Source organism: Oncorhynchus masou, chromosome 21 (assembly GCF_036934945.1).
Source record: "Oncorhynchus masou masou isolate Uvic2021 chromosome 21, UVic_Omas_1.1, whole genome shotgun sequence".
NCBI lineage: Eukaryota > Metazoa > Chordata > Actinopteri > Salmoniformes > Salmonidae > Oncorhynchus > Oncorhynchus masou.
In genome coordinates, this window is record NC_088232.1 from 18,515,814 (window position 1) to 18,541,085 (window position 25,272).

Here is a 25,272-nt window from a genome sequence, read left to right on the forward strand (position 1 = left end):
TTCAGCATGATTATTTATTAATTTACTGACTCTAAATATTCATACAATCACTGCCCAAACCATGGAATAAAGACCTTGATAAATGTATAAAAAAAAAATACATATAAAAATGTTTACCTCATTAGTAGATGACAATCAATAAAACATGAACAAGCCAAGAAGTGTAGGACAAGAACAGTCACTTAAAGGCTGAAATGGCACCCTATTCCCTTTATAGTGCACTCATAGACCAGGGCCCCATAGGGCTCTGATCAAAAGTTGTGCACTACATTGGGAATATGGTGCCATTTGGGATGTAGCCATGAATTTCATTTGCATTGTGAGAAGATTAAGATTCCCCTTGGGTCTACTCCTGCCTCAGATGGATATTACATTAGAATATTATCAAAAAGGAAACTGTGAAAAATGTTCAGAAAATACAAAAAAAAACAACCAAACCATAAAAAATAGATTCCTGTTAGTCATGAATTCTGAAATCTCTGACTACAACTTGAAAACATTTATTTTGTTTAGTGATTTGTAAAAATAGGCCACTTTCATGATTTCTCTTCTGCAACCCAAACTTTAACTTAAAGGGATAGGCCAGAATTTTGGCAATGAAGCCCTTTATCAATGTCCCCAAAGTCCGATGAACTCGTGGATAGAATTTGTACGTCTCTGCGTCCAGAATGAGGGAAGTTAGAGGTAGTTTTGCGAGCCAATGCTAACTAGCGTTAGCTTACATTCAGTCTTTGCTCGAAAATAGTTTGCATATGGTTTTCATTAGTTAATCTGACTCTGGGGAAGGAGATAAAGGGTTTCATTGCCGAACCATCTCTTTAAACTCAGGGCTTATTTCTTTAACAGACAAATATACGGCCTAGGCCCATTCTAATGGCAGCCTGCTATTAGGTGGTAGTGATACATGGTGATGAGGAAAGTCACTTGTGGAATCTCTTGCTGGAGTCCTTGGCGTGATCCAGCAGTAGCTGACAGGGGGTAAAGTGGTTACCATAAACCTCCTCATACCTCTTCATCTTCTCTACTAGCTTGTTGGCACCAAAGGTATCCACAAACCGGAAAGGACCTGAACAGAGAAGGTTTAAAGAGAAGGTTGATACATGGTTAGTAGGATTCCTTTTAAAAGCGTCATCCCATGATGAAAGCATTTTATAATAATATAGGCATATCTGATAGCTCAGTCTGAAATTCTCAAATTGGACAGTGAATTTATTTTAGTCAAGTACGGCTCCACAAACCAGAAAATAACTAAACAGGGAAGGTCAAAGAGAAGGTACAATAACACTCCTAATTGTAGCACAACAAAAGGCTATCTGCCTACTGTTAAACATGAAGAGTTCAACACCACATACAACACTAAACTGGTTGATGCTCATGTCATGTGATTACCATGTGTGTGTGGGGCTCAGCTGGTAAAAGCATGGTGCTAGGTAATGTGTTCAATTCCAACAGGGATTAGATACACATACTAAACATGTACACACTCACTGTACTATAAGTGGTATATAGCATAGTAGAAAGCAGGAATATTCAAATCTAGACCTCGAGTCCAGTTCCACTACTGATTTTCATTCTTGTCCTTTCAGTCAGGGACTGATTTAGACCTGGGACACTAATTTGGGGGCAGTTAATTATATAGAACAGAAAACCAGCAGTACTCTGTCCGGACCGCCAGGTTCATAACATATGAATACCCCTGGTATGGAGTGAACACCCACCTCCAAGGCAAGGGGGGAATCCCAGACCAAACACAGCTCCTATGTCTCCCTCCACAGGGCCGTTCAGGATCCCCTCCTGCAGACACATAACTGCTTCGTTGACGAACCGAGAGACCAGACGGTACTGGACATCAGAGTCTGAAGACCTGGAGAGAGAAGATACAGACAGGGTTAAGTGGTGGTGTGTATGATCCTATATGGCTCCGTTGGTAACAGCTAGCAAATGCAAAAGGTTTAAAAAAAAAATGTTTTTCATGCATTCAATGTACTTTAACTTGCTTTAGAGGAGACATTTCCCCAGTGGTTACTACTCACACTAACGGATTTGGTGTCAGTTTATATTTCTCCAAGACGTCTTCAATATCGGGGTTGACGTCTTTGCTTTTGAGTCCTGGCGTATAGATGTAGCAGCCCTTCCCTGATTTGCGGCCTGTTGATTAAATTAATTGGGTATGAGATATACCAATGATGATGACCATGCATTTCCCATTATATCATTTTCCACTCTACATTTTTCTTCAATTCCACACATCCTCGCCTCCTCAAACCTCAATGGACAACAATATTCAAAGTCCCTCCCCAACGCATCTTGAGAAAGAGGCAAGGTGAGAGGATGCAAAGAGTCGAGGAAATATTGATTAAGAAAAGAGTCTTCATCTCGACGTCCTACAAACAAGATAATTTACCCTTGAATCCTTTCTCCACCATAGTCTTCAGCACCTCAACATTTCCACCTCCGAACCTCGATCCGAATGCTTTGCCCAGGTCCTCAGCTACATGGGCAGCCACGTCAATGCCCACCTCGTCAGCCAGTGTAGCAGCGCCCACTGGGAACCCAAAGCCTGTGGTCAGGGCATCTAGCTTCTTGGGGTCAACTCCCTCCTGAGAACACACACAGCCCAACATACAGGTGAATCTTTTATTGTTATTATTGGGACACATGAAATACCCCCCTCCAATTCAACATTGTATATGACAACAGTGTCTGTTTCCAAATACCCATACTTGCATCTTAAATAATAGGCTGTTTGAATATGAGGGGAAAATATGGTGTTTTCACATTGTGATAATGAAGTATACTTTAAATGCCCTGATGTCATATTCATTTAGACTTTGACAACATGATCATCTGATATGGGGATGTGCTACTGAAATGAACCAATAACGTGAAACAACGCAATCGCGCTTTACAAATTCTCAGTATGCAAAAATGGAACGTTTTATAGTGTGTGAATAAATAAAATAATAAATTCAATGCACACTTCTACAATGCATTGGAAGAGCTGGGCTTCGAGTGATAGAGCCTAATTCTCTTCAAGTAGCTAAACAAACAAACTAGGCTACTTAAATTGGGAAGATGCCAAATAGAGAAGCTTCTGCGGTGGTGTTCAAACAGTGGTGGAAAAAGGACCCAATTTTCATACTTGAGTAAAAGTAAAGACACCTTCAAAGAAAATGAGTCAAGTGAAAGTAACCCAGCAAAATACTACTTGAGGAATTTGGTATGAAATATACTTAAGTATTAAAAGGTAAAAATCATTAAACATTTCTTATATTAAGCAAACCAGACTCGATAGATAGCCAGGGGCATAGTTCAACACTCAGACATAATTTACAAACGAAGCATTTGTGTTTAATGAGTCTGCCAGATCAGAGGAAGTAGGGATGAATTAGTCAATTTTCCTGTCCGGCTAAACATTCAAAATGTAACAAGTACTTTTGGGTGTCAGGAGAAAATGTGAGGAGTAAAAAATACATTATTTTCTTTAGGAATGTAGTGAAGTAAAAGTAGACAAAAATATAAATAATAGTGGCCTCCCGGGTGTTGCAGTGGTCTAAGGCACTGCATCGCAGTGCTAGCTGTGCCACCAGAGACTCTGGGTTCGAGCCCAGGCTCTGTCACAGCCGGCCACGACCGGGAGGTCTATGGGGCGACGCACAATTGGCCTAGCGTCGTCCGAGTTAGGGAGGGTTTGGCCAGTAGGGATATCCTTGTCTCATTGTGCACTAGCGACTCCTGTGGCGGGCCGGGCACAGTGCACGCTAACCAGGTCGCCAGGTGCATGGTGTTTCCTCCCGTTGGCTTTCGACCTTCGACCTTCGTCTCTCCCGAGCCCGTACGGGAGTTGTAGCGTTGAGACAAGACAGTAACTACTAATAATTGGATACCACGAAAAAGGGTAAAATAAATATATTTATATTTTTAAAAAACTACTTAAGTAGTACATTAACATATTCTTAAGTACTGTTCAAATGAAGAGCTGGCTTTGAAAACAGTCTTTTTTTTGGACCAAAGTAGATTTCTGTTTTCTCATTGAAAAGAGTTCTCTCTTGGCCTTCCTCAGAGCTTTTAAAGTAATTACTTAACATCTTTTGATTTCTGAATGTGTCGGTACCGGGGACTCGGTATGTGGATACATTATTGATGTCATGTTAATCAGGCCTTTTGATTTCAACATATGGATTTATCTAGTTTTGTAAGCTAGGCTAACCATTTAATTATAGGGCAAATGTGATAGTCTGTCTATAACCAGCCTGAGAAGGTGTATAACCATTGCTATTCTATTCAGAGTTCAAAGAAATTAATCGAATAGCAAATTAGCTGTTATCAGGCTGGTTAATGCGATGCAGGTCTGTTCAATTTGGAAAATAAATAAATAAAATAGGCCTGCACTCGGCCCAGCCCCACCTATTAAGCCAGTCAGGAGCCGCTACTGCGTTTTGGCCTTCGCATACTGCATACTTTCTACTTAACGGTACATGCTGAATATTATGCGACGATGAATACATAGTATGCAGATGAAGTATGTTGTACGCTTGTATGGGCATTCGGACATGTCCAGTGTGTGTGTGTGTGTGTGTGTGTGTGTAATAACACTAACCTGAAGTAGTCTCACTGCCTCAGCTAACATAGGAGCAAGACACCTGGTGGTGTAGAACCCAGGTCCATCCTGCAAACACAACAAATGATTATGGGCCCATGAAAAGCACACACATATGTATACAGTGGGGCAAAAAAGTATTTAGTCAGCCACCAATTGTGCAAGTTCTCCCACTTAAAAAGATGAGAGGCCTGTAATTTTCATCATAGGTACACTTCAACTATGACAGACAAAATGAGAAGAAAGAAAAATCCAGAAAATCACATTGTAGGATTTTTAATTTATTTATTTGCAAATTATGGTGGAAAATAAGTATTTGGTCAATAACAAAAGTTTCTCAATACTTTGTTATATACCCTTTGTTGGCAATGACAGAGATCAAACGTTTTCTGTAAGTCTTCACAAGGTTTTCACACACTGCTGCTGGTATTTTGGCCCATTCCTCCATGCAGATCTCTTCTAGAGCAGTGATGTTTTGGGGCTGTTGCTGGGCAACACGTACTTTCAACTCCCTCCAAAGATTTTCTATGGGGTTGAGATCTGGAGACTGGCTAGGCCACTCCAGGACCTTGAAATGCTTCTTATATGAAGCCACTCCTTCGTTGCCCGGGCGGTGTGTTTGGGATCATTGTCATGCTGAAAGAACCAACCACGTTTCATTTTCAATGCCCTTGCTGATGGAAGGAGTTTTTCACTCAAAATCTCACGATACATGGCCCCATTCATTCTTTCCTTTACACGGATCAGTCGTCCTGGTCCCTTTGCAGAAAAACAGCCCCAAAGCATGATGTTTCCACCCCCATGCTTCACAGTAGGTAATGGTGTTCTTTGGATGCAACTCAGCATTCTTTGTCCTCCAAACACAACGAGTTGTGTTTTTACCAAAAAGTTACATTTTGGTTTCATCTGACCATATGACATTCTCCCAATCTTCTTCTGGATCATCCAAATGCTCTCTAGCAAACTTCAGACGGGCCTGGACATGTACTGGCTTAAGCAGGGGAACACATCTGGCACTGCAGGATTTGGGTCCCTGGCGGCGTAGTGTGTTACTGATGGTAGGCTTTGTTACTTTGGTCCCAGCTCTCTGCAGGTCATTCACAAGGTCCCCCCGTGTGGTTCTGGGATTTTTGCTCACCGTTCTTGTGATCATTTTGACCCCACGGGGTGAGATCTTGCGTGGAGCCCCAGATCGAGGGAGATTATCAGTGGTCTTGTATGTCTTCCATTTCCTAATAATTTCTCCCACAGTTGATTTCTTCAAACCAAGCTGCTTACCTATTGCAGATTCAGTCTTCCCATCCTGGTGCAGGTCTACAATTTTGTTTCTGGTGTCCTTTGACAGCTCTTTGGTCTTGGCCATAGTGGAGTTTGGAGTGTGACTGTTTGATGTTGTGGACAGGTGCCATTAATACAGGTAACGAGTGGAGGACAGAGGAGCCTCTTAAAGAAGAAGTTACAGGTCCGTGAGAGCCAGAAATCTTGCTTGTTTGTTGGTGACCAAATACTTATTTTCCACCATAATTTGCAAATAAATTCATAAAAAAATCCTACAATGTGATTTTCTGGATTTTTTTTCTTCTCATTTGTCTGTTGAAGTGTACCTATGATGAAAATTACAGGCCTCTCATCTTTTTAAGTGGGAGAACTTGCACAATTGGTGGCTGACTAAATACTTTTTTGCCCCACTGTATGTATGTATGTATGTATGTATGTATGTATGTATGTATGTATGTATGTATGTATGTATGTATGTATGTATGTATGTATGTATGTATGTATGTATGTATGTATGTATGTATGTATGTATGTATGTATGTATGTATGTATGTATGTATGTATGTATGTATGTATGTATGTATGTATGTATGTATGTATGTATGTATGTATGTATGTATGTATGTATGTATGTATGTATGTATGTATGTATGTATGTATGTATGTATGTATGTATGTATGTATGTATGTATGTATGTATGTATGTATGTATGTATGTATGTATGTATGTATGTATGTATGTATGTATGTATGTATGTATGTATGTATGTATGTATGTATGTATGTATGTATGTATGTATGTATGTATGTATGTATGTATGTATGTATGTATGTATGTATGTATGTATGTATGTATGTATGTATGTATGTATGTATGTATGTATGTATGTATGTATGTATGTATGTATGTATGTATGTATGTATGTATGTATGTATGTATGTATGTATGTATGTATGTATGTATGTATGTATGTATGTATGTATGTATGTATGTATGTATGTATGTATGTATGTATGTATGTATGTATGTATGTATGTATGTATGTATGTATGTATGTATGTATGTATGTATGTATGTATGTATGTATGTATGTATGTATGTATGTATGTATGTATGTATGTATGTATGTATGTATGTATGTATGTATGTATGTATGTATGTATGTATGTATGTATGTATGTATGTATGTATGTATGTATGTATGTATGTATGTATGTATGTATGTATGTATGTATGTATGTATGTATGTATGTATGTATGTATGTATGTATGTATGTATGTATGTATGTATGTATGTATGTATGTATGTATGTATGTATGTATGTATGTATGTATGTATGTATGTATGTATGTATGTATGTATGTATGTATGTATGTATGTATGTATGTATGTATGTATGTATGTATGTATGTATGTATGTATGTATGTATGTATGTATGTATGTATGTATGTATGTATGTATGTATGTATGTATGTATGTATGTATGTATGTATGTATGTATGTATGTATGTATGTATGTATGTATGTATGTATGTATGTATGTATGTATGTATGTATGTATGTATGTATGTATGTATGTATGTATGTATGTATGTATGTATGTATGTATGTATGTATGTATGTATGTATGTATGTATGTATGTATGTATGTATGTATGTATGTATGTATGTATGTATGTATGTATGTATGTATGTATGTATGTATGTATGTATGTATGTATGTATGTATGTATGTATGTATGTATGTATGTATGTATGTATGTATGTATGTATGTATGTATGTATGTATGTATGTATGTATGTATGTATGTATGTATGTATGTATGTATGTATGTATGTATGTATGTATGTATGTATGTATGTATGTATGTATGTATGTATGTATGTATGTATGTATGTATGTATGTATGTATGTATGTATGTATGTATGTATGTATGTATGTATGTATGTATGTATGTATGTATGTATGTATGTATGTATGTATGTATGTATGTATGTATGTATGTATGTATGTATGTATGTATGTATGTATGTATGTATGTATGTATGTATGTATGTATGTATGTATGTATGTATGTATGTATGTATGTATGTATGTATGTATGTATGTATGTATGTATGTATGTATGTATGTATGTATGTATGTATGTATGTATGTATGTATGTATGTATGTATGTATGTATGTATGTATGTATGTATGTATGTATGTATGTATGTATGTATGTATGTATGTATGTATGTATGTATGTATGTATGTATGTATGTATGTATGTATGTATGTATGTATGTATGTATGTATGTATGTATGCATGCATGCATGCATGCATGCATGCATGCATGTATGTATGTATGTATGTATGTATGTATGTATGTATGTATGTATGTATGTATGTATGTATGTATGTATGTATGTATGTATGTATGTATGTATGTATGTATGTATGTATGTATGTATGTATGTATGTATGTATAAAATTCATGTATTAGCATCATTATGCTTATCAACACGATTAGGGAGAATACAGGAAGTAAGCAATGAGCAGAAGCTCACTCACCCCGACAACGATGATAACTTTGCCCTGCTTCAGGCCTACAGCTACAGCAGAGGCAGTGGTGTCTTTAGAGGTCTTATCTGTAGTGATGATCTCCAACAGCTGCATCTTGTCCACTGGAGAGAAGTAGTGCATGCCAATCACCTACACGATAGAAAATACAATACAACTTTATTTACGTGTATCCATTTATACAAAGAACCAACTCGTGCTTTTAAACAATCTAGAAACCTAATACTCCACAAATGACTTTGTAATTTTGATGACGGGTATTCGTATCAACATTTGAGCTTTTATAATAAACAAAATGTCTTTACAGTGTTACATATTAGTTTCTAGGGCACAACATGTGCTTCAAAAGCAGCTAGAATTTATATAGACAGTATCTCAATCAATTTTCATGTGCTACCAATAAATGGTTAATTTAAAACCTTGCCTACAATACAGAAACAGGAGAAAAGCCCCTGTCCCTATTGGCGGTACTGATTCAGACAAGGCTTACTCGTCCAAGGCTTGCTTACTTATACAGAGACGGCAACAACTTTTTTTTGCTCTCACAGTACCCAGCCCCAACCACACAACACATGTAGAGAGGTTATTGTAGACAACGGGATCCATAAGGGACAGCCTTTTGTTAAACAGGAATATTAACCCCATTGAACTCTTAAGTAAACATACCTTTTCTGGCCTAATGCTAGCAGCAGCGATATCTTTGATGGGGAGAGCAGACGTGTTGGTAGCAAATATACAGTGAGGGGGGATCACCTGCAATCAAACAAAAGTTAATTTAGAACAAACATCTTGTCCAAAAAGAAATGCTTATTCGTGTTGTGAGAAAACGCTTTCAGTTCCGTGCCCTAATGAACACAGCGCTGATTTTAACATTCAGTGCTACTCACAGCTTCCACCTCCTTGATGACTCTGTGTTTGATGTTGAGGTCCTCAAACACAGCTTCTATGACCATGTCAGCCTTCTCAAAGCCGCTGTAGTCCAACTGGCCAGTTAAGCTGGCCAATGTGAAGTCCCTCTCAAATGACGTGATGGTTTTCTTTTTGGTTTTGTCATTGAGGCTGGTGAGGAAAGTGAGGGCAGGTTTATTCTCGGGACCTAAAACCAAATCTCGTGTGCGTCAGTTACTCGATTTACATTTTATGTTAACAGTCTGTCAAGAGTGATTAGGGCAGGTTCAACAACATTCATTTAGTCCCTTCAACAACTACAACTATGCTTTAAAGGGATAGGGAACCGGGTGACAGGTAGCCTACCATTTAAGCGCATTGGGACAGTAGTTTTTCACTAGGTGAAACATCTGTTGATGTGCCCAGGAAGGCTAATTGCTCATGTAAACGTAATATTTCACCCAAATGACACATTGGTTTCCTTACCCTCTAAGCAGTCTATGGACAAGGTATGACAGCATTTCATGCTTTAGTTTAGTTTCCCTGGCACTGTATCCACATGCTAACCATTTAGCATTTGTGGAACAAATCCCATTCAAGTCATGTGAAGGATACTAGCATTTCTCACACGTCCAAATCATCCAAAAGTATCTCAAATTGATTGTGAAGCTCAAGGTCAAATTTTTTTAACATTATAAGTGAAAAATGCAAACATATGCCACAATTCCTAAAACGTAAGCATGTGGAAACAGTGCCAGGGAAACTATACCAAAGCATGGATTACTGTCATACCTTGTCCATACACTACTTACAGAGTAGCGAAACCATGATGTAATTTTGGTGAACTATGGCCGTTTCCCCAGACACAGATTAAGCCTTGTCCTGTGCAAAAACAAATATAGAGAATCTCCAATAAAAATGCTTCTTAGTCCAAGACCAGACTTAATCTGTAGGAAACCATTTCTATGAGTTTTAACTGCAAACGTCCTGTCTGTGACCCCATATGCCAGACAACCAGGACATTGTGAAGCCGATGTAGAATCGATAGCTAGTTAGCAGTGACCTATCGCTCTCTGGTAAACCCACCCTTTGTAGACCTGCTGCTGGCCCCTGCTCAGGCCCTCCACAGTGGTGTCTTTCAGGACAGTGTGAATGCCCTTGTCCACAGTCACCTGGGCAATGCCTGCACCCATCAGACCTGCTCCCAAGATGGCCAGGTTCCTGGTGGATCAGGGATGAAGAAACACATGGTTAGAATACAATAGATTGAAATGATTGTCCACCAAGGAGGATTTTTGAAATTACTATATTTCCAGTTGCCATGTTAACTCTTTACTAGGGCTGACCCCAATTAGTCGACTGTTCAGTCATTAGGCTGTTGGTTGAACAAGATGCATTTATTTAGTATACACTACCGTTCAAAAGTTTGGGGTCACTTAGAAATGTCCTTGTTTTTGAAAGAAAAGCAAATTTTTTGTCCATTAAAATATCAATTTAATCAGAAATAGTGTAGACATGGTTAATGTAGTAAATGACTTCTGTTGCTGGATATGGTGTACAGTGGCCCACTATCAGCAACAATCACTCCTGTGTTCTCATGGCACATTGTGTTAGCTAATCGAAGTTCATAATTTTAAAAGGCGAATTGATCATTAGAAAACCCTTTTGCAATTATCTTAGCACAGCTGGAAACTCTTGTTCTGATTAAAGAAGCCATAAAACTGGCCATCTTTAGACTAGTTGACTATCTGGAGCATCAGCATTTGTGGGTTCGATTACAGGATCAAAATGGCCAGAAACAAAGAACGTTCTTCTCAAACTCATCAGTCTATTCTTGTTCTGAGAAATGAAGGCTATTTCATGCGAGAAATTGCCAAGAAACTGAAGAGCTCGTACAACACTGTGCATTACTCCCTTCACAGAACAGCGCAAACTGGCTCTAACCAGAATAGAAAGAGGAGTGGGAGGCCCCGGTGCACAACTGAGCAAGAGGACAAGTACATTAGAGTCTAGTTTGAGAAACAGACGCCTCACAAGTCTTCAACTGGCAGATTCATTAAATAGTACCCACAAAACACTAGTCTCAACATCAACATTGAAGAGGTGACTCCGGGATGCTGGCCTTCTAGGCAGCTTTGCAAAGAAAAAGTTATATCTCAGACTGGCCAAAAAGAAGAAAAGATTAAGATGGGCAAAAGAACAGACACTGGACAGAGTGGCCAGCACAGTCACTGGATCTCAACCCTATTGAGCTGTTGTGGAAGCAGCTTGACCTTTTGGTACGTAAGAAGTGCCCATCAAGCCAATCCAACTTCTGGGAGGTGCTTCAGGAAGCATGGGGTGAAATCTCTTCAGATTACCTCAACAAATTGACAACTAGAATGCCAAAGGTCTGCAAGGCTGTAATTGCGGCAAATGGAGGATTCTTTGACAAAAGCGAAGTTTGAAGGACAGAATTATTTCAAATATAGTCTTGACTATATTTCCTATTCATTTTGCAACTCATTTCATGCATGTTTTCATGAAAAACAGACATTTCTAGGTGACCCCAAACTTTTGAACGGTGGTAGTAATATGTAATATATATATATATATATATATATTTTAGTACCAGTCAAAAGTTGACACCTCATTCCAGGATTTTTCTTTTTACATTTTTCTACATTATAGAATAATAGCAAATATATCAAAACAAAGAAATAACACATATGGAATCATGTACTAACTAAAAAAAGTGAAATATTTTAGATTCTTCACCCTTGGCCTTTATGACAGCTTTGCACATTCTTGGCATTCTCTCAACACATTTTATGAGGAATGCATTTCAATTAACAGGTGTGCCTTGTTAAAATTTAATTTGTGGAATTTCTTTCCTTAATGCATTTGAGCCAATCAGTTGTGTTGTGACAAGGTAGGGATGGTATACAGAAGATAGTGCTATTTGGTAAAAAACCAAGTCCATATTATGGCAAGAACCGCTCAAATAAGAAAATAGAAAACGACAGTCCATCATTACTTTAAGACATGAAGGTCAGTCAATCCAGTAAATTTCAAGAACTTTGAAAGTTTCTTCAAGTGCAGTCGCAAAAACCTATCAAGCACTATGATTAAACTAGCTCTCATGAGGACCACCACAGGAAAGGAAAACCTAGAGTTACCTCTGCTGCAGAAGGTAAGTACATTAGAGTTACCAGCCTCAGAAATTGCATCCCAAACGAATGCTTCAGAGTTCAAGTAACAGACACATCTCAACATCAACTGTTCAGAGGAGACTGCGTGAATCAGGCCTTTGTGGTCAAATGGCGGGAAATAAACCACTACTAAAGGACACCTATAAGAAGAAGAGACTTGCTTGGGCCAAGAAACACGAGCAATGGACATTAGACCGGTGGAAATCTGTCCTTTGTTCTGATGAGTCCAAACTTGAGATTTTTGGTTCCAAACGCTGTCTCTTGGTGAGACGCAGAGTAGGTGAACAGATGATCTCCACATGTGTGGTTCCCACCGTAAAGCACAGAGGTGGTGTGATGGTGCTTTGCTGGTGACACTGATTTATTTAGAATTCAAGGCACACTTAACCAGCATGTCTACCACAGCATTCTGCAGCAATACCCCATCCATCTGGTTTGCACTTAGTGGGATTTGTTTTTCCAACAGGACAATGACCCAAAACGCACCTCCAGGCTGTGTGAGGGCTATTTGACCAAGAAGGAGAGTGATGGGGGAGGGGTGTCAATGAAAAGTACAATAAATGTAAAATGCACATAAAATGGATTCAGTCTTAAGTCAGATTAACATTTTGTCCTCCCCTTCAGTCTAATAATTTTCCAATCATCTCCAAACTGTTCCCTTTTCATTGCTACAATGGTTATGCATTCCATATTTCTTCTGTAAGGAAAACTTATATTTCGCCCTATCCATATAGGCTAATTCCCACAAGTGTAAGGGGTTAAAAGTTAATGGCATGAACCATCAGCATAAATGTTTTGAGCTCCAGAGATCTCAGAGCTGCGTCTGATCAGTATTCTAATATTTGTAATACAATTTGTATTTCTCACTAATTAAAACCAAAATATAGCCATTTAACTAGTTTTGGGTCAAAGGTCATCACTTACTTCACAGGTCTCTCAGGGACTCCAAAGCGGTTCTTCTTGCATGCCACCTGGCCGTGGTAAAGGCCAATCAGCGCATTTGATTCAGAGGTCATTGCCAGTTTGCCAAAGTTCTGTAACAAAATAATAAATTGTAAAATGTTTCATACAAAACCATTCAACTTATTGATAAGCACATTATGCATTTTTACAGTATTCATAATCAATCTAATTTAATTCAATGTATATTCTCTCACCTGTGCTTCCGCCAAATAGCCAGAATCTGGGCCCTGCTCCAAGCCAGCCTTCACACTCTGACGGGGGAGAAAGGGGAATGAGAAGTCCTAAGTGTCTTAAGAAAACCAAGGTGTGAGTGAACCCATTCTGGAGCTCTGCATCTACTTTCAAAAACAGCTGCCACTTCATATCATTATCTCACTAAAATCATCCTCATCATTATTGAATGATTAAGTAAATGACAAATTCCTCCTACCTCAATGATTTTCAAGGGGGCAGGATACAGTCCCTTGCTCATCTTCATGACTTTGGCTGTGACAGTTTTGTAGATCTGTTGCCGCACAAACTCAATGCCCATTACATAGTCTTGGACTTCTGCAGAGGAAGGAGTGAAAAGAAAACAAGGTGATGGTAACATATGGCAATGTTGGAAAACAACAACCATGAGAGGCCTACATTTAAAAAGCCTGCCTTTGTTTTGTGTAGATTATATACAGAGGTGTGGCCAAATTCCCCATTTCTTCTAAATTAAGTTGAAATTGAAAAACTTATTGGATTTCCAACATTGCAGGACAAATTGTATTTTTGTCAACTTAAAAAGGAGCACTATGCAGAAATTGCGCCGCCATTTGCTAAAATTAGAATAATTTGCCAAACTTCAGTTTGTGACAAAACAAGCAAATATAATGTAGAGAATCATTGTACCATCCTAAACCACTGTGAAATATATTTTCCATTACCAAAAATATTGTATATTCAGCTGTTTGAAGCTGGTGAACAAAACCAAAAGTAAAAGATTCAAAAACTTAACTTAAGAACGGGAAGCATAGAAATAGTGCACATAGAAGAGATCAACTCTTCTTAAAACAGATCTAAAACTCACATTTCTATGTGAATTTGGTCCGGTTGACCAAAACGTCACATATTGCAGCTTTTAGTTTACAATTTTGATTTAGAAAATAAAAACAATTGGCATGAACAAAATTGTTGGCATCCCAGAGCTAGCACTTGCTTCTATAGCCTTTGGCAAAGATAACCCCCGACAGGTGCTTCTCACATCCATTATTGAGTTTGCTCCACCCTTCTATTAGCAATTTGACCAATTAAACAAAATTAGAGCTCTTTGGTAATACAGATCAGCTCCGTGATTAAAAAAAAAATAAAATAAAAAAAGCGTGTGTCTGCAGTCATCTTGGCCAAAGGCTGATTAAACAAGTACTAGCTCTGGGGTGCCAATAATTTTGTCCTTGCCATTTGTCTTTATTTTCTAAATTAAAATTATAAACTTAACGCTGCAATGTGTAACTTTTTAAGGGATCAACCAAATTAACATAGAAATGCAAGTTACAGATCTGTAATTCTCATTGAAAGCATGTCTAAGAAGCAGTAGATCTGTTCCGTGCGTGCCATTTCTATGCTTCCTGTTCATAAGTCAGTTTTTTGTGTCTTTACTTTTGGTTTTGTACACCAGCTTCAAACAGCTGAAAATACAATATTTGTGGTTATTGAAAAGATATTTCAGAGTAGTTTAGATGGTACAATGATTCTCTACACTTTGGTTGCTTGTTTTGTCATATACCTGAAATTAGGCGAACTATTAGAGTTTTAGCAAAAAGGAAATGGCAGAGCGATTTCTGCATATTGCACCTTTAAGTTAACAAAACCATTGGTTCTGCAATGTTGAAAATCCAGTAACAAGTTGTGGATTTTTTATTTCAATTTATTTGACAAGAAATAGAGAATTATTTAAGAAGGGTGCCAATATATTTGGCCACAACTGTATATTAAGTCATTCTTGGCATGAGCCTTTGTTTTGGGGTACTATACTAAGTGCCATGTTTATCTACATTGTATTTGGGTCTAATACTTACTCTGCATCATGCCTTTCTCCTTGGTGAGAGAGATCTTCTTGTTGACGATTCCTTTGGCACACTGTATGGCAACCTCCTCCAGGTACTCAATGGTCCTCTCCTCTGGACTCTTCAATCCAGGTCCTGGAATATCAAAAGGGCATAAATTAGAAGCATTTAGACACCGGACCTGAAAGTACTTGACCCGTAAAAAAAAAAAAGAATCTCAATGAACATTTCATCAATAAACACTTATTTACTATAATATTGATTAAAATTAGTTGAGAGATTACTATACCTAGTGGGTCCACTAGCTGGTGGACCAGACCCATCTTCTTGGCTTTGTCTGCCCTGATGTTTCTTCCCGTCAGCATCATGTCAAAGGCACCGGGAATACCCACCTGAAGACAACATATTGATATTTAGGACAACATTCCATTAAAAAATTGTTTCAAAAACATATATTTTTAAAAAATCTGACGACCACAAATCAAGAAAATCAAACACTGCTACAACAGGCAAAATCAGTGCTGCAAAGCTGATCAACTTAAGAATACTGATGCCCTCTGCAGTTGTCAGTGTGCGTACTGTAGCAACTATGATTTGCTGTTGCATTGCACTAATATCACTCTGAAATACTATTGTAGATCAAAGTTATTGTGCTATTCAGGTACAGTTTATGGATTTATAAAGTATTTCCCCAGATACTGACCATTTTAGGGAGTCTCTGTGTTCCACCAGCTCCAGGTAGAAGACCAAGCATCACCTCAGGAGTACCAAGGACAGTCTTTTTGCTCTTAGTAGCAACTCTATACTGACAGGCGATGGCAAACTAAACACACAACACATTAAACATTGCATTTAGAAAATAACATAACTTGGGGAAAAAGGAACTAAACTCAAATTAGTCTCGTTAATTGAGAATAATTTAATTTGTTTTGATACGTAATACTGGAATAATGATGTACCTTAGGACTTAATGTCTGTATGTTATTGACCTTTGTCCCATCTATGTACATTTTGTATTCCTGATGCTCACGGCGATAAATCAATTTCCTTCCTAACGGAACTGGATCTGGCGCCTCTCAGTTTGACTGTTTCCGTCCGGAACCCATTTCCCAGGATCCAGTACCTCTCGTGGCATGATTATTATTATTTTTGTTTGTATGCAATGTAAAAATTCAAATAAAAGCAATCACAGTTAATTCCAGTTGACTTCTCTGTAGTTCTCGTAAAAAAAACGTCATGTGAAAAAGTGCCCGATATTGTAAGAATTGATTTGGGTTGGCCGGACCGGGTTTATGGTTTGCACAACATTGTAGCCTAGAAACCAACTCGTGGCTCTTGCTGAGGTGAAAATAAGATATGTTCTTAACTAACCTGCCTAGTTAAATAAAGTTAAAATAAAAGGTGAGAGAGACAAGTCTTTCTAGGATCTCTCTCCCAGCTCTGATTAGACATAAGCCAGCAACTCATCTCTCCACTTTATTTGTTCCTTATTAGAATCATAGCCGTGGGAAGGGTGCTGCAGCACCACTGATAAATTGAAATACATTTGCCAAAGATATAGAATTACTGCTGTCTGTTCAGAAAGAAATGTAATAATTCAGAATAATACACCAGGAGAAGGCCTATAATTTAGCCACGGAGAATTGAAAACGAAAATAAAAAATGGTAATAATTGTATTAAATAGTCCAGCTGTGGATTGTGTGTAGCTCAGTCACAAGGCATGTCTACAGTCGTGAACGTGCGACAAATCTGTAGGGGAAACAGGCCAAAATTTCAAATAGAATTGCGAGGGGGGGACAGGTTAAAAAGTATATAATATAATATAATAATAATATATCCCATTTAGCAGACGCTTTTGTCCAAAGCGACTTACAAGTCGGCTAAATGGATCCTGCTGAAAAGAGAAGACTTACCTGTCTGTAGGCTACTAAGTCATCAACTTCCAAATAGGCCTATTGTAAAACAATGCTGATCATTCAAAGTAAAAGAGCGATAAGCTTTTGGCACAAGCGAATCAGCCAATCGCCAGTGAGTGAGCTGCACATCACTGGGCGAGTCATTGAAACTGGAAAGTTTTTTTTAGGACTATAATTTCCTCTTTATATTGTACAACATGTGTCGCCATACACCTAGGCCTACACTATTGATGGATTCAAGACAAGGTCGTTTTTTTATTGATCTCAGATTGTCAGTGTCAAAGTAGCCAGTCATTCATGTGTTCCCGGTACCTCAGAGCCCCCCAGGTCACCACCCTATTGGACTCACTTTTGGTTCCGTCATCTCCCCATTTCCAAATTAAGCACTGCCATTACAACAAAACAGTGTAATGGTAGCCACTTTGTTCACCTCTAAGCCTCCTCCTAAGCAGGGGCCATTGATGGCTGCAACAATAGGTTTGGGAGACTTTTCAATCCTCGCAAACATCTTCTGTCCCTCCTGAGAAAGCTTTGTGACCTCTTCTGATGTGTTACAGGCCTGGATCATGCTGCAAAGGAGAGAAGAGAGAGTGTGTGTGCGGGGATAAGAGTTAGGGTTGCAAAGCTACAGTTAACTTAGAAAAGTTAGCGGAATCTTCTGTAATTTTGGTCATCTATAGTAACTTGGGTAATAGCGCTATTAATTACATAAATAAATCTTATAGCGCTGTAAAGCAAAAAACTAAAAAAACAAGCCATTTAAAAACAACAATCATGAGTAGATAGACGGTCAAGAGACTGAAGGTTGATAAAGTTCATGGCTTGATTGATGTCAGCGGAGGGAGGTGGTCAAAGGGGAGAGCTGGGAGCAGGCAGGCAGCACCATCCATGCAGTCTGTGCCTTCGTAGTAGAATTATTAAGTTAGAATTCCGTACTAGCAACTGGACTCGTAGCTAGCCACTCTTCACTACTGCCATAATGCAGCACACACTTGGGTGATGCTACAGCAGTCAAGAGATGCCAGAAAGACACACACCTCAATAGTAACTCAGGAGTAGCCGTATAACATAGACCACCATAGAGTCATGGCCATCTATTTTATATATCATCTATCTCATCTATCTATCTATCTATCTAGAGATAGAGATATATAGATATATATATATATATCTATATATCTCTATATATATATATATCTCTATTGTTCCAAAAAATAAAGGGAACGCTTAAACAACACAATGTAACTCCAAGTCAATCACACTTCTGTGAAATCAAACTGCCCACTTAGGAAGCAACACTGATTGACAATAAATTTCACATGCTGTTGTGCAAATGGTATAGACAACAGGTGGAAATTATAGTCAATTAGCAAGACACCCCCAATAAAGGAGTGGTTCTGTAGGTGGTAACCACAGGTGGGGGTTGTGCTTACAGCCCAACACCGTGGCATTTTCCAGAGAACACCAAGATTGGCAAATTCAACCCACTGGCGCCCTGTGCTCTTCACAGATGAAAGCAGGTTCTCACTGAGCACGTGACAGAGTCTGGAGACGCCGTGGAGAACGTTCTGCAGCCTGCAACATCCTCCAGCATGACCAGTTTGGCGGTGGGTCAGTCATGGTGTGGGGTGGCATTTCTTTGGGGGGGGCCACACAGCCCTCCATGTGCTCGCCAGAGGTAGCCTTACTGCCATTAGGTACCGAGATGAGATCCTCAGACCCCTTGTGAGACCATATGCTGGTGCGGTTGGCCCTGGGTTCCTCCTAATGCAAGACAATGATAGACCTAATGTGGCTGGAGTGTGTCAGCAGTTCCTGCAAGAGGAAGGCATTGATGCTATGGACTGGCCCGCCCGTTTCCCAGACCTGAATCCAATTGAGCACATCTGGGACATCATGTCTCGCTCCATCCACCAACGCCACGGTGCACCACAGACTGTCCAGGAGTTGGCGGATGCTTTAGTCCAGGTCTGGGAGGAGATCCCTCAGGAGACCATCCACCACCTCATCAGGAGCATGCCCAGGCATTGTAGGGAGGTCATACAGGCCACACACACTATTGAGCCTCATTTTGACTTGTTTTAAGGACATTACATCAAAGTTGGATCAGCCTGTAGTGTGGTTTTCCACTTTAATTTTGAGTAACTCCAAATCCAGACCTCCATGGGTTGATACATTTGATTTCCATTGATAATTTTTGTGTGATTTTGTTGTCAGCACATTCAACTATGTAAAGAAAAAAGTATTTAATAAGAATATTTCATTTATTCAGATCTAGGATGTGTTATTTTAGTGTTCCTTTTATTTTTTTGAGCAGTGTATATACATACAGTACCAGTCAAAAGTTAGGACACACCTACTCATTCAAGGATTTTATTTATTTATTTATTTTTTACTATTTTCTACATTGTAGAAAATAGTAAAGACATCAAAACTATGAAATAACATATGGAATCATGTAGTAACCAAAAACAAAGTGTTAAACAAATCAAATATATTTTAGATTCTTCAAAGTAGCCACCCTTTTCTTTGATGACAGCTTTGCACACTCTTAGCATTCTCTCAACCAGCTTCACCTGGAATGCTTTTCCAACAGTCTTGAAGGAGTTCCCACATCTGACTCAACACCATCACTCACCTTCTTGGTCAAATAGCCCTTACACAACCCTGAGGTGTTTTTGGGGTCATTGTCCTGTTGAAAAACAATTGATAGGGCAAACCAGATGCTGTGGTAGTCATGCTGGTTAAGTGTGTGATTTATTTAGAATTCAAGGCAGACAATGTCACCAGCAAAGCACCCCCACACCATCAGACCTCCTCCATGATTCACAGTGGAACCACTTTTTTTTAATTTATCAGTTATTTTTCCAGGTAAGTTGACTGAGAACATGTTCTCATTTACAGCAACGACCTGAGGAATAGTTACAGGGGAGAGGAGGGGGATGAATGAGCCAATTGTAAACTGGGGATTATTAGGTGACCGTGATGGTTTGAGGGCCAAATTGGGAATTTAACACCCCTACTCTTACGATAAGTGCCATGGGATCTTTAATGACCTCAGAGAGTCAGGACACCCGTTTAAAGTCCCATCCGAAAGACGGCCCCCTACACTGGGCAGTGTCCCCAATCACTGCCCTGAGGCATTGGGACCTTTTTTAGACCAGAGGAAAGAGTGCCTCCTACTGGCCCTCCAACACCACTTCCAGCAGCATCTGGTCTCCCATCCAGGGACTGACCAGGACCAACCCTGCTTAGCTTCAGAAGCAAGCAAGCAAGCAGCGGTATGCAGGATGGTATGCTGCTGGCGGAGATCATATGCGGAGATCATATGCGGAGATCATATGCGGAGATCATCGGTTCACCTACTCTGCGTCTCACAAAGATACAGCGGTTCGAACCAAATATCTCAGATTTGGACTCAACAGACCAAAGGACAGATTTCCACCGGTCTAAAGTCCATTGCGCGTGTTTCTTGGCCCAAGCAAGTCTCTTCTTATTATTGGTGTCCTTCAGTAGGTTTCTTTGCAGCAATTTGACCATGAATGCCTGACCCACACAGTCTACTCTGAACAGTTGATGTGGAGATGCATCTGTTACTCTGAAAAGCATTTATTTGGGCTGCAATTTCTGAAGCTGGTCACTAACTTATCCTGTGCAGCAGAGGTAACTCTGGGTCTTCCTTTCCTGTGGCGGTCCTCATGGGAGCCGGTTTCATCATAGCACTTGTTTTTGTAACTGCACTTGAAGAAACGTATTGAAATTTACCGGATTGACTGACCTTCATGTCTTAAAGTAATGATGGACTGTCGTTTCTCTTTGCTTATTTGAGCTGTTCTTGCCATAATATGGACTTGGTCTTTTTCCAAATAGGGCTATCTTCTGTACACCACCCCTACCTTGTCACAACGCAACAGATTGGCTCAAAAGAATTAGGAAGGAAAATTAATTACACAAATAAACTTTTAACAAGGCACACCTGTTAATTGAAATGCATTCCAGGTGACTACCTCCTGAAGCCGGTTGAGAAAATGCCAAACGTGTGCAAAGCTGTCATCAAGGCAAAGGGTGGCTACTTTGAAGAAACTCAAATATAAAATATATACATTTTTTGGTTAGTACATGATTCCATGTGTTATTTCAGAGTTTTGATGTATTCACTATTACTCTACAACGTAGAAAATGGTAAAACTAAAAAGACCCTAGAATGAGTAGGTGTCCAAACCTTTGACTGGTACTAATATACACATACTATATTACACTAAGTGTACAAAATATTAAGAACAGATTGGGAAGTGAGGTGAAAGCTATGATCCTTATTGATGTCACTTGTTAAATCCCCTTCAAATCAGTGTAGATGAAGGGGAGGAGACAGTTTAAAGGATTTACAAGCCTTGAGACATGGATTGTGTATGTGTGCCATTCAGAAGGTGAATGGACAAGAAAAAATATTTAAGTGCCTTTGAACAGGGGTATGGTAGTAGGTGCTAGGCTCACCAGTTTGTGTCAAGAACTGCAACGCTGCTGGGTTTTTCACACTCAACAGTTGTGTATCAAGAATGGTCCACCACCCAAAGGAGATCCAGACAACTTGACAACTGTGGGAAGCACTGGAGTCAACATGGGCCAGCATCCCTGTGGAATGCTTGACATCTTGTTGAGTCCATGCCCTGACAAATTGAGGCTGTTTTGAGGGGGGGGGGTTTACATGCAACTTACTATTAGGAAGGTGTTCTTAATTACAGACACCTGTGATAATCTGAAGTATTCAAAAAGGTATGCTAACCAAAATTCTTAGTTACCTGGAAAACTGACAGTTTCAAGTAATATACCCTTCCTTAGCAAACCTAATCACAACAATTAGAACCTAGTACCCAAGAACCTTGCATAGCGCTGAAATACTTTATGCTAAACTAAAATGCAACATTTTCAATATTGTGTAGGCCTAGGTATCAGAACATCAAACAAGTTCATCATTTTGATTACACAGCATGTAGGCCTAGGTGTCACCAAAGCTAATATTTTCTATAATATAATGTGAAAGGTGTGACTGACTTGATGTCAGCTCCTGCAATGAAGCAACCAGGCTTGGAGGAGATGAGGACAGCACTCTGGACTGCATCGTTGGCCAAGACCTCATTAAATACTTCTATCATCTCATTCTGCATTTGGACCGACAGAGTGTTGACCTGCAGACACAAAAGACAGATTCAGATTTCAGTCTCATGCATGAATTAAAAAATGTAAAGGAAGATGCTATCATCTTTATGTAAATTACTTTGGAAGTTGGGTCATTCATCCGAATAACTGCCACATCCTCTTTGACTTCATAGTTGACATGGGTTCGGGCTGTGCAAATAGAGATAATATCTCATAAAAATATATCAAATTAACCTACTCCATACTTTTATTAGGCTAATCAAATTAGTTAATATCCCACTAACCAGTCTTTCAACTTACCTGACATAGCAGGTGCAACTGAAAAGGTACGACATGAGATATCTAAAAATATAAAACAAGAAAAGGGTTACATTTAATTCAGCTAGTTACAAAAGATAAGAAAACATACAGGTATCTACCTTAGGTGATACATGTGTCTCTGTATGGGAAGTCAAATAAGGAAAAACTTTATTTATTCTCAGCCTGGGGGTGAGATAACTCCCATTTAGTGTTGATGACATGCCCCCCCCCCCTCAAGTTCTGAGCAACATTAATTTATATTTTTTATTGATTGACATAAGATTAAAAACAAAGAAATCAGCTCCAATCCATTTTTATTTTGAAAATCTGTTACAAAGTATTCCCACGCATAAGAGATACATGATCATATACAAATGTACAAGGTTTTAAATTGTTACATTTTAGTCATAATATTATATATATTATTTTTTTCAGTATAGATGATGATTGCCTGCCTACTCTATGGTTTGACGTCAAGACACTGACCTCTCACCTAGATTCCCTAGCTACCACTCCATCAGTCAGGGACACGTTGATATTTTGTTAAACAATGAATGGCAAATGGAAGCGTTTATTGTAAAGTGTAGATGTGTTTAGACAACAAAATTGCAGGAAAAGTTTGGCTTGACGAGGAGTGAGTGATCATAGTTAGCTAGCCAACTAGGCTAACATTAGCCAGCTAACGTTAGCTAGTGAACTTCATGTGACGAAGCTATCTAGCAAAGTCATTTGCTATTGCGGGGAAAGTTTACTCAATTGAACGTGTTATCTTCATCTAAATTAATAACAAATGGGTATCTAAACCTAGAAGTGTCTAATAACGTTTTGTTGCTGGCACACAAAATTAATTAGCTAATGTTAACTAGCTGTCAGAAGTATACCAGTGGTAGCAAGCTAGCCAGCCAAGTTAGCTGCATCTCCAGTACAGACGCGTCGGGTTTCCAAAACATGGCTAAACCGTTGAAAGACAGTTGACTTTGGAATCAATTCCACACATTTCAACACAATTTTACCTGAAAGGACGTTGTATCTCTTTGCTGTAATTCTGGAGAGGGCACCCAGGGATCGAACACCAGCCATCTTGGGAGGTCAAGAACACCGAAACAAACGGACTGCTGACAACCGGAAGACGCATACTAAAGTGTGACAAAAATCTACTGTGCCCCCTTGGAGACAGGCGAGACGTAAAAGTATTTATATTGTCAAAAATATTCATATAATTTTTACACTTATTGTTGATATGTGCAAGAAAACATGAGCGGTTCTGACAAATGGGACGTTCATCAGCTTCACATAATGTCAGTTTTTTTGGTGAGAATGATAGGTCAGGATGCTCTCACTATCCTCACTGCCGTTTTTTTATTTATTGAGAGCGTCTCTCTCTCTCTCTCTCTCTCTCTCTCTCTCTCTCTCTCTCTCTCTCTCTCTCTCTCTCTCTCTCTCTCTCTCTCTCTCTCTCTCTCTCTCTCTCTCTCTCTAAAGCACGTTGGACCTACTGGATGCTTATAATAATGGCTCTTTTCTAATGGAGTGCTATGGAAGACAGTAGACATGGGTGGATTTGTACAAAGGACTCAGTGTTGCCTTTATACTCAGCGGGCCACTATGGTGGTTATGTCAAGTTGTGATCCTTGAGCCAAAACGCACATTCCTACTCATAGATGGAAACAGGGGAAATTTGCCCACAACGGTGTTTAATATTTTACAAACGGTTGCTTAGCAAGTGTCAAAGTGATAACAGTATAAAGAAAAGGAGGTATTTGGTCCTTGCCTCTTGGTCTGTGAGTGGGTGGGTGTTCCAGACCATGAGAACAGAATCCCAATACAGATGAGAATGGTTTCTGTTTGTTTTATTTCACCTTTATTTAACCAGATAGGCCAGTTGAGAACAAGTTCTCATTTACAACTGCGACCTGGCCAAGATAAAGCAAAGCAGTGCGAGGTAAGATTAGGGAGCTAAGGCAATAAATAGGCCGTAGTGGCGAAGTAATTACAATTTAGCATTTAAACACTGGAGTGATAGATGTGCAGAAGATGAATGTGCAAGTAGAGATACTGGGGTGCAAAGGAGCAAAAAACAATATGGTGATGAGATAGTTGGATGGGCTATTTACAAATTGGCTATGTACTGGTGCAGTGATCTGTGAGCTGCTCTGACAGCTGATGCTTAAAGTTAGTGAGGGAGATAGGAGTCTCCAGCTTCAGTGATTTTTGTCATTTGTTCCAGTCATTGGCAGGAGAGAACTGGAAGGAAAGGCGGCCAAAAGAGCAATAGGCTTTGGGGGTGACCGGTGAAATATACCTGCTGGAGCGCGTGCTACGGGTGGGTGCTGGTATGGTGACCAGTGATCCGAGATAAGACGGGGCTTTACCTAG

At 39.2% G+C, this 25,272-nt stretch overlaps 1 protein-coding gene across 1 annotated transcript; it reads right to left on the bottom strand.

The window, feature by feature from the left end:
• On the bottom strand, window positions 1-24,019 carry hadhab (hydroxyacyl-CoA dehydrogenase trifunctional multienzyme complex subunit alpha b). Its single transcript, XM_064927703.1, has 20 exons — window positions 23,910-24,019; window positions 22,897-22,938; window positions 22,715-22,785; window positions 22,492-22,625; window positions 17,870-18,008; window positions 16,226-16,345; window positions 15,812-15,914; window positions 15,535-15,657; window positions 13,920-14,038; window positions 13,684-13,740; window positions 13,451-13,560; window positions 10,422-10,556; window positions 9,335-9,506; window positions 9,114-9,200; window positions 8,439-8,579; window positions 4,601-4,669; window positions 2,405-2,600; window positions 2,034-2,148; window positions 1,719-1,864; window positions 1-1,066 (listed from the first exon to the last, which is right to left on the bottom strand). Exons 1-20 carry the CDS (start codon window positions 23,974-23,976, stop codon window positions 921-923), a joined length of 2,292 nt encoding a protein of 763 aa, XP_064783775.1. The 5' UTR covers window positions 23,977-24,019; the 3' UTR covers window positions 1-920.
• Window positions 24,020-25,272: the final 1,253 nt, after the last annotated feature.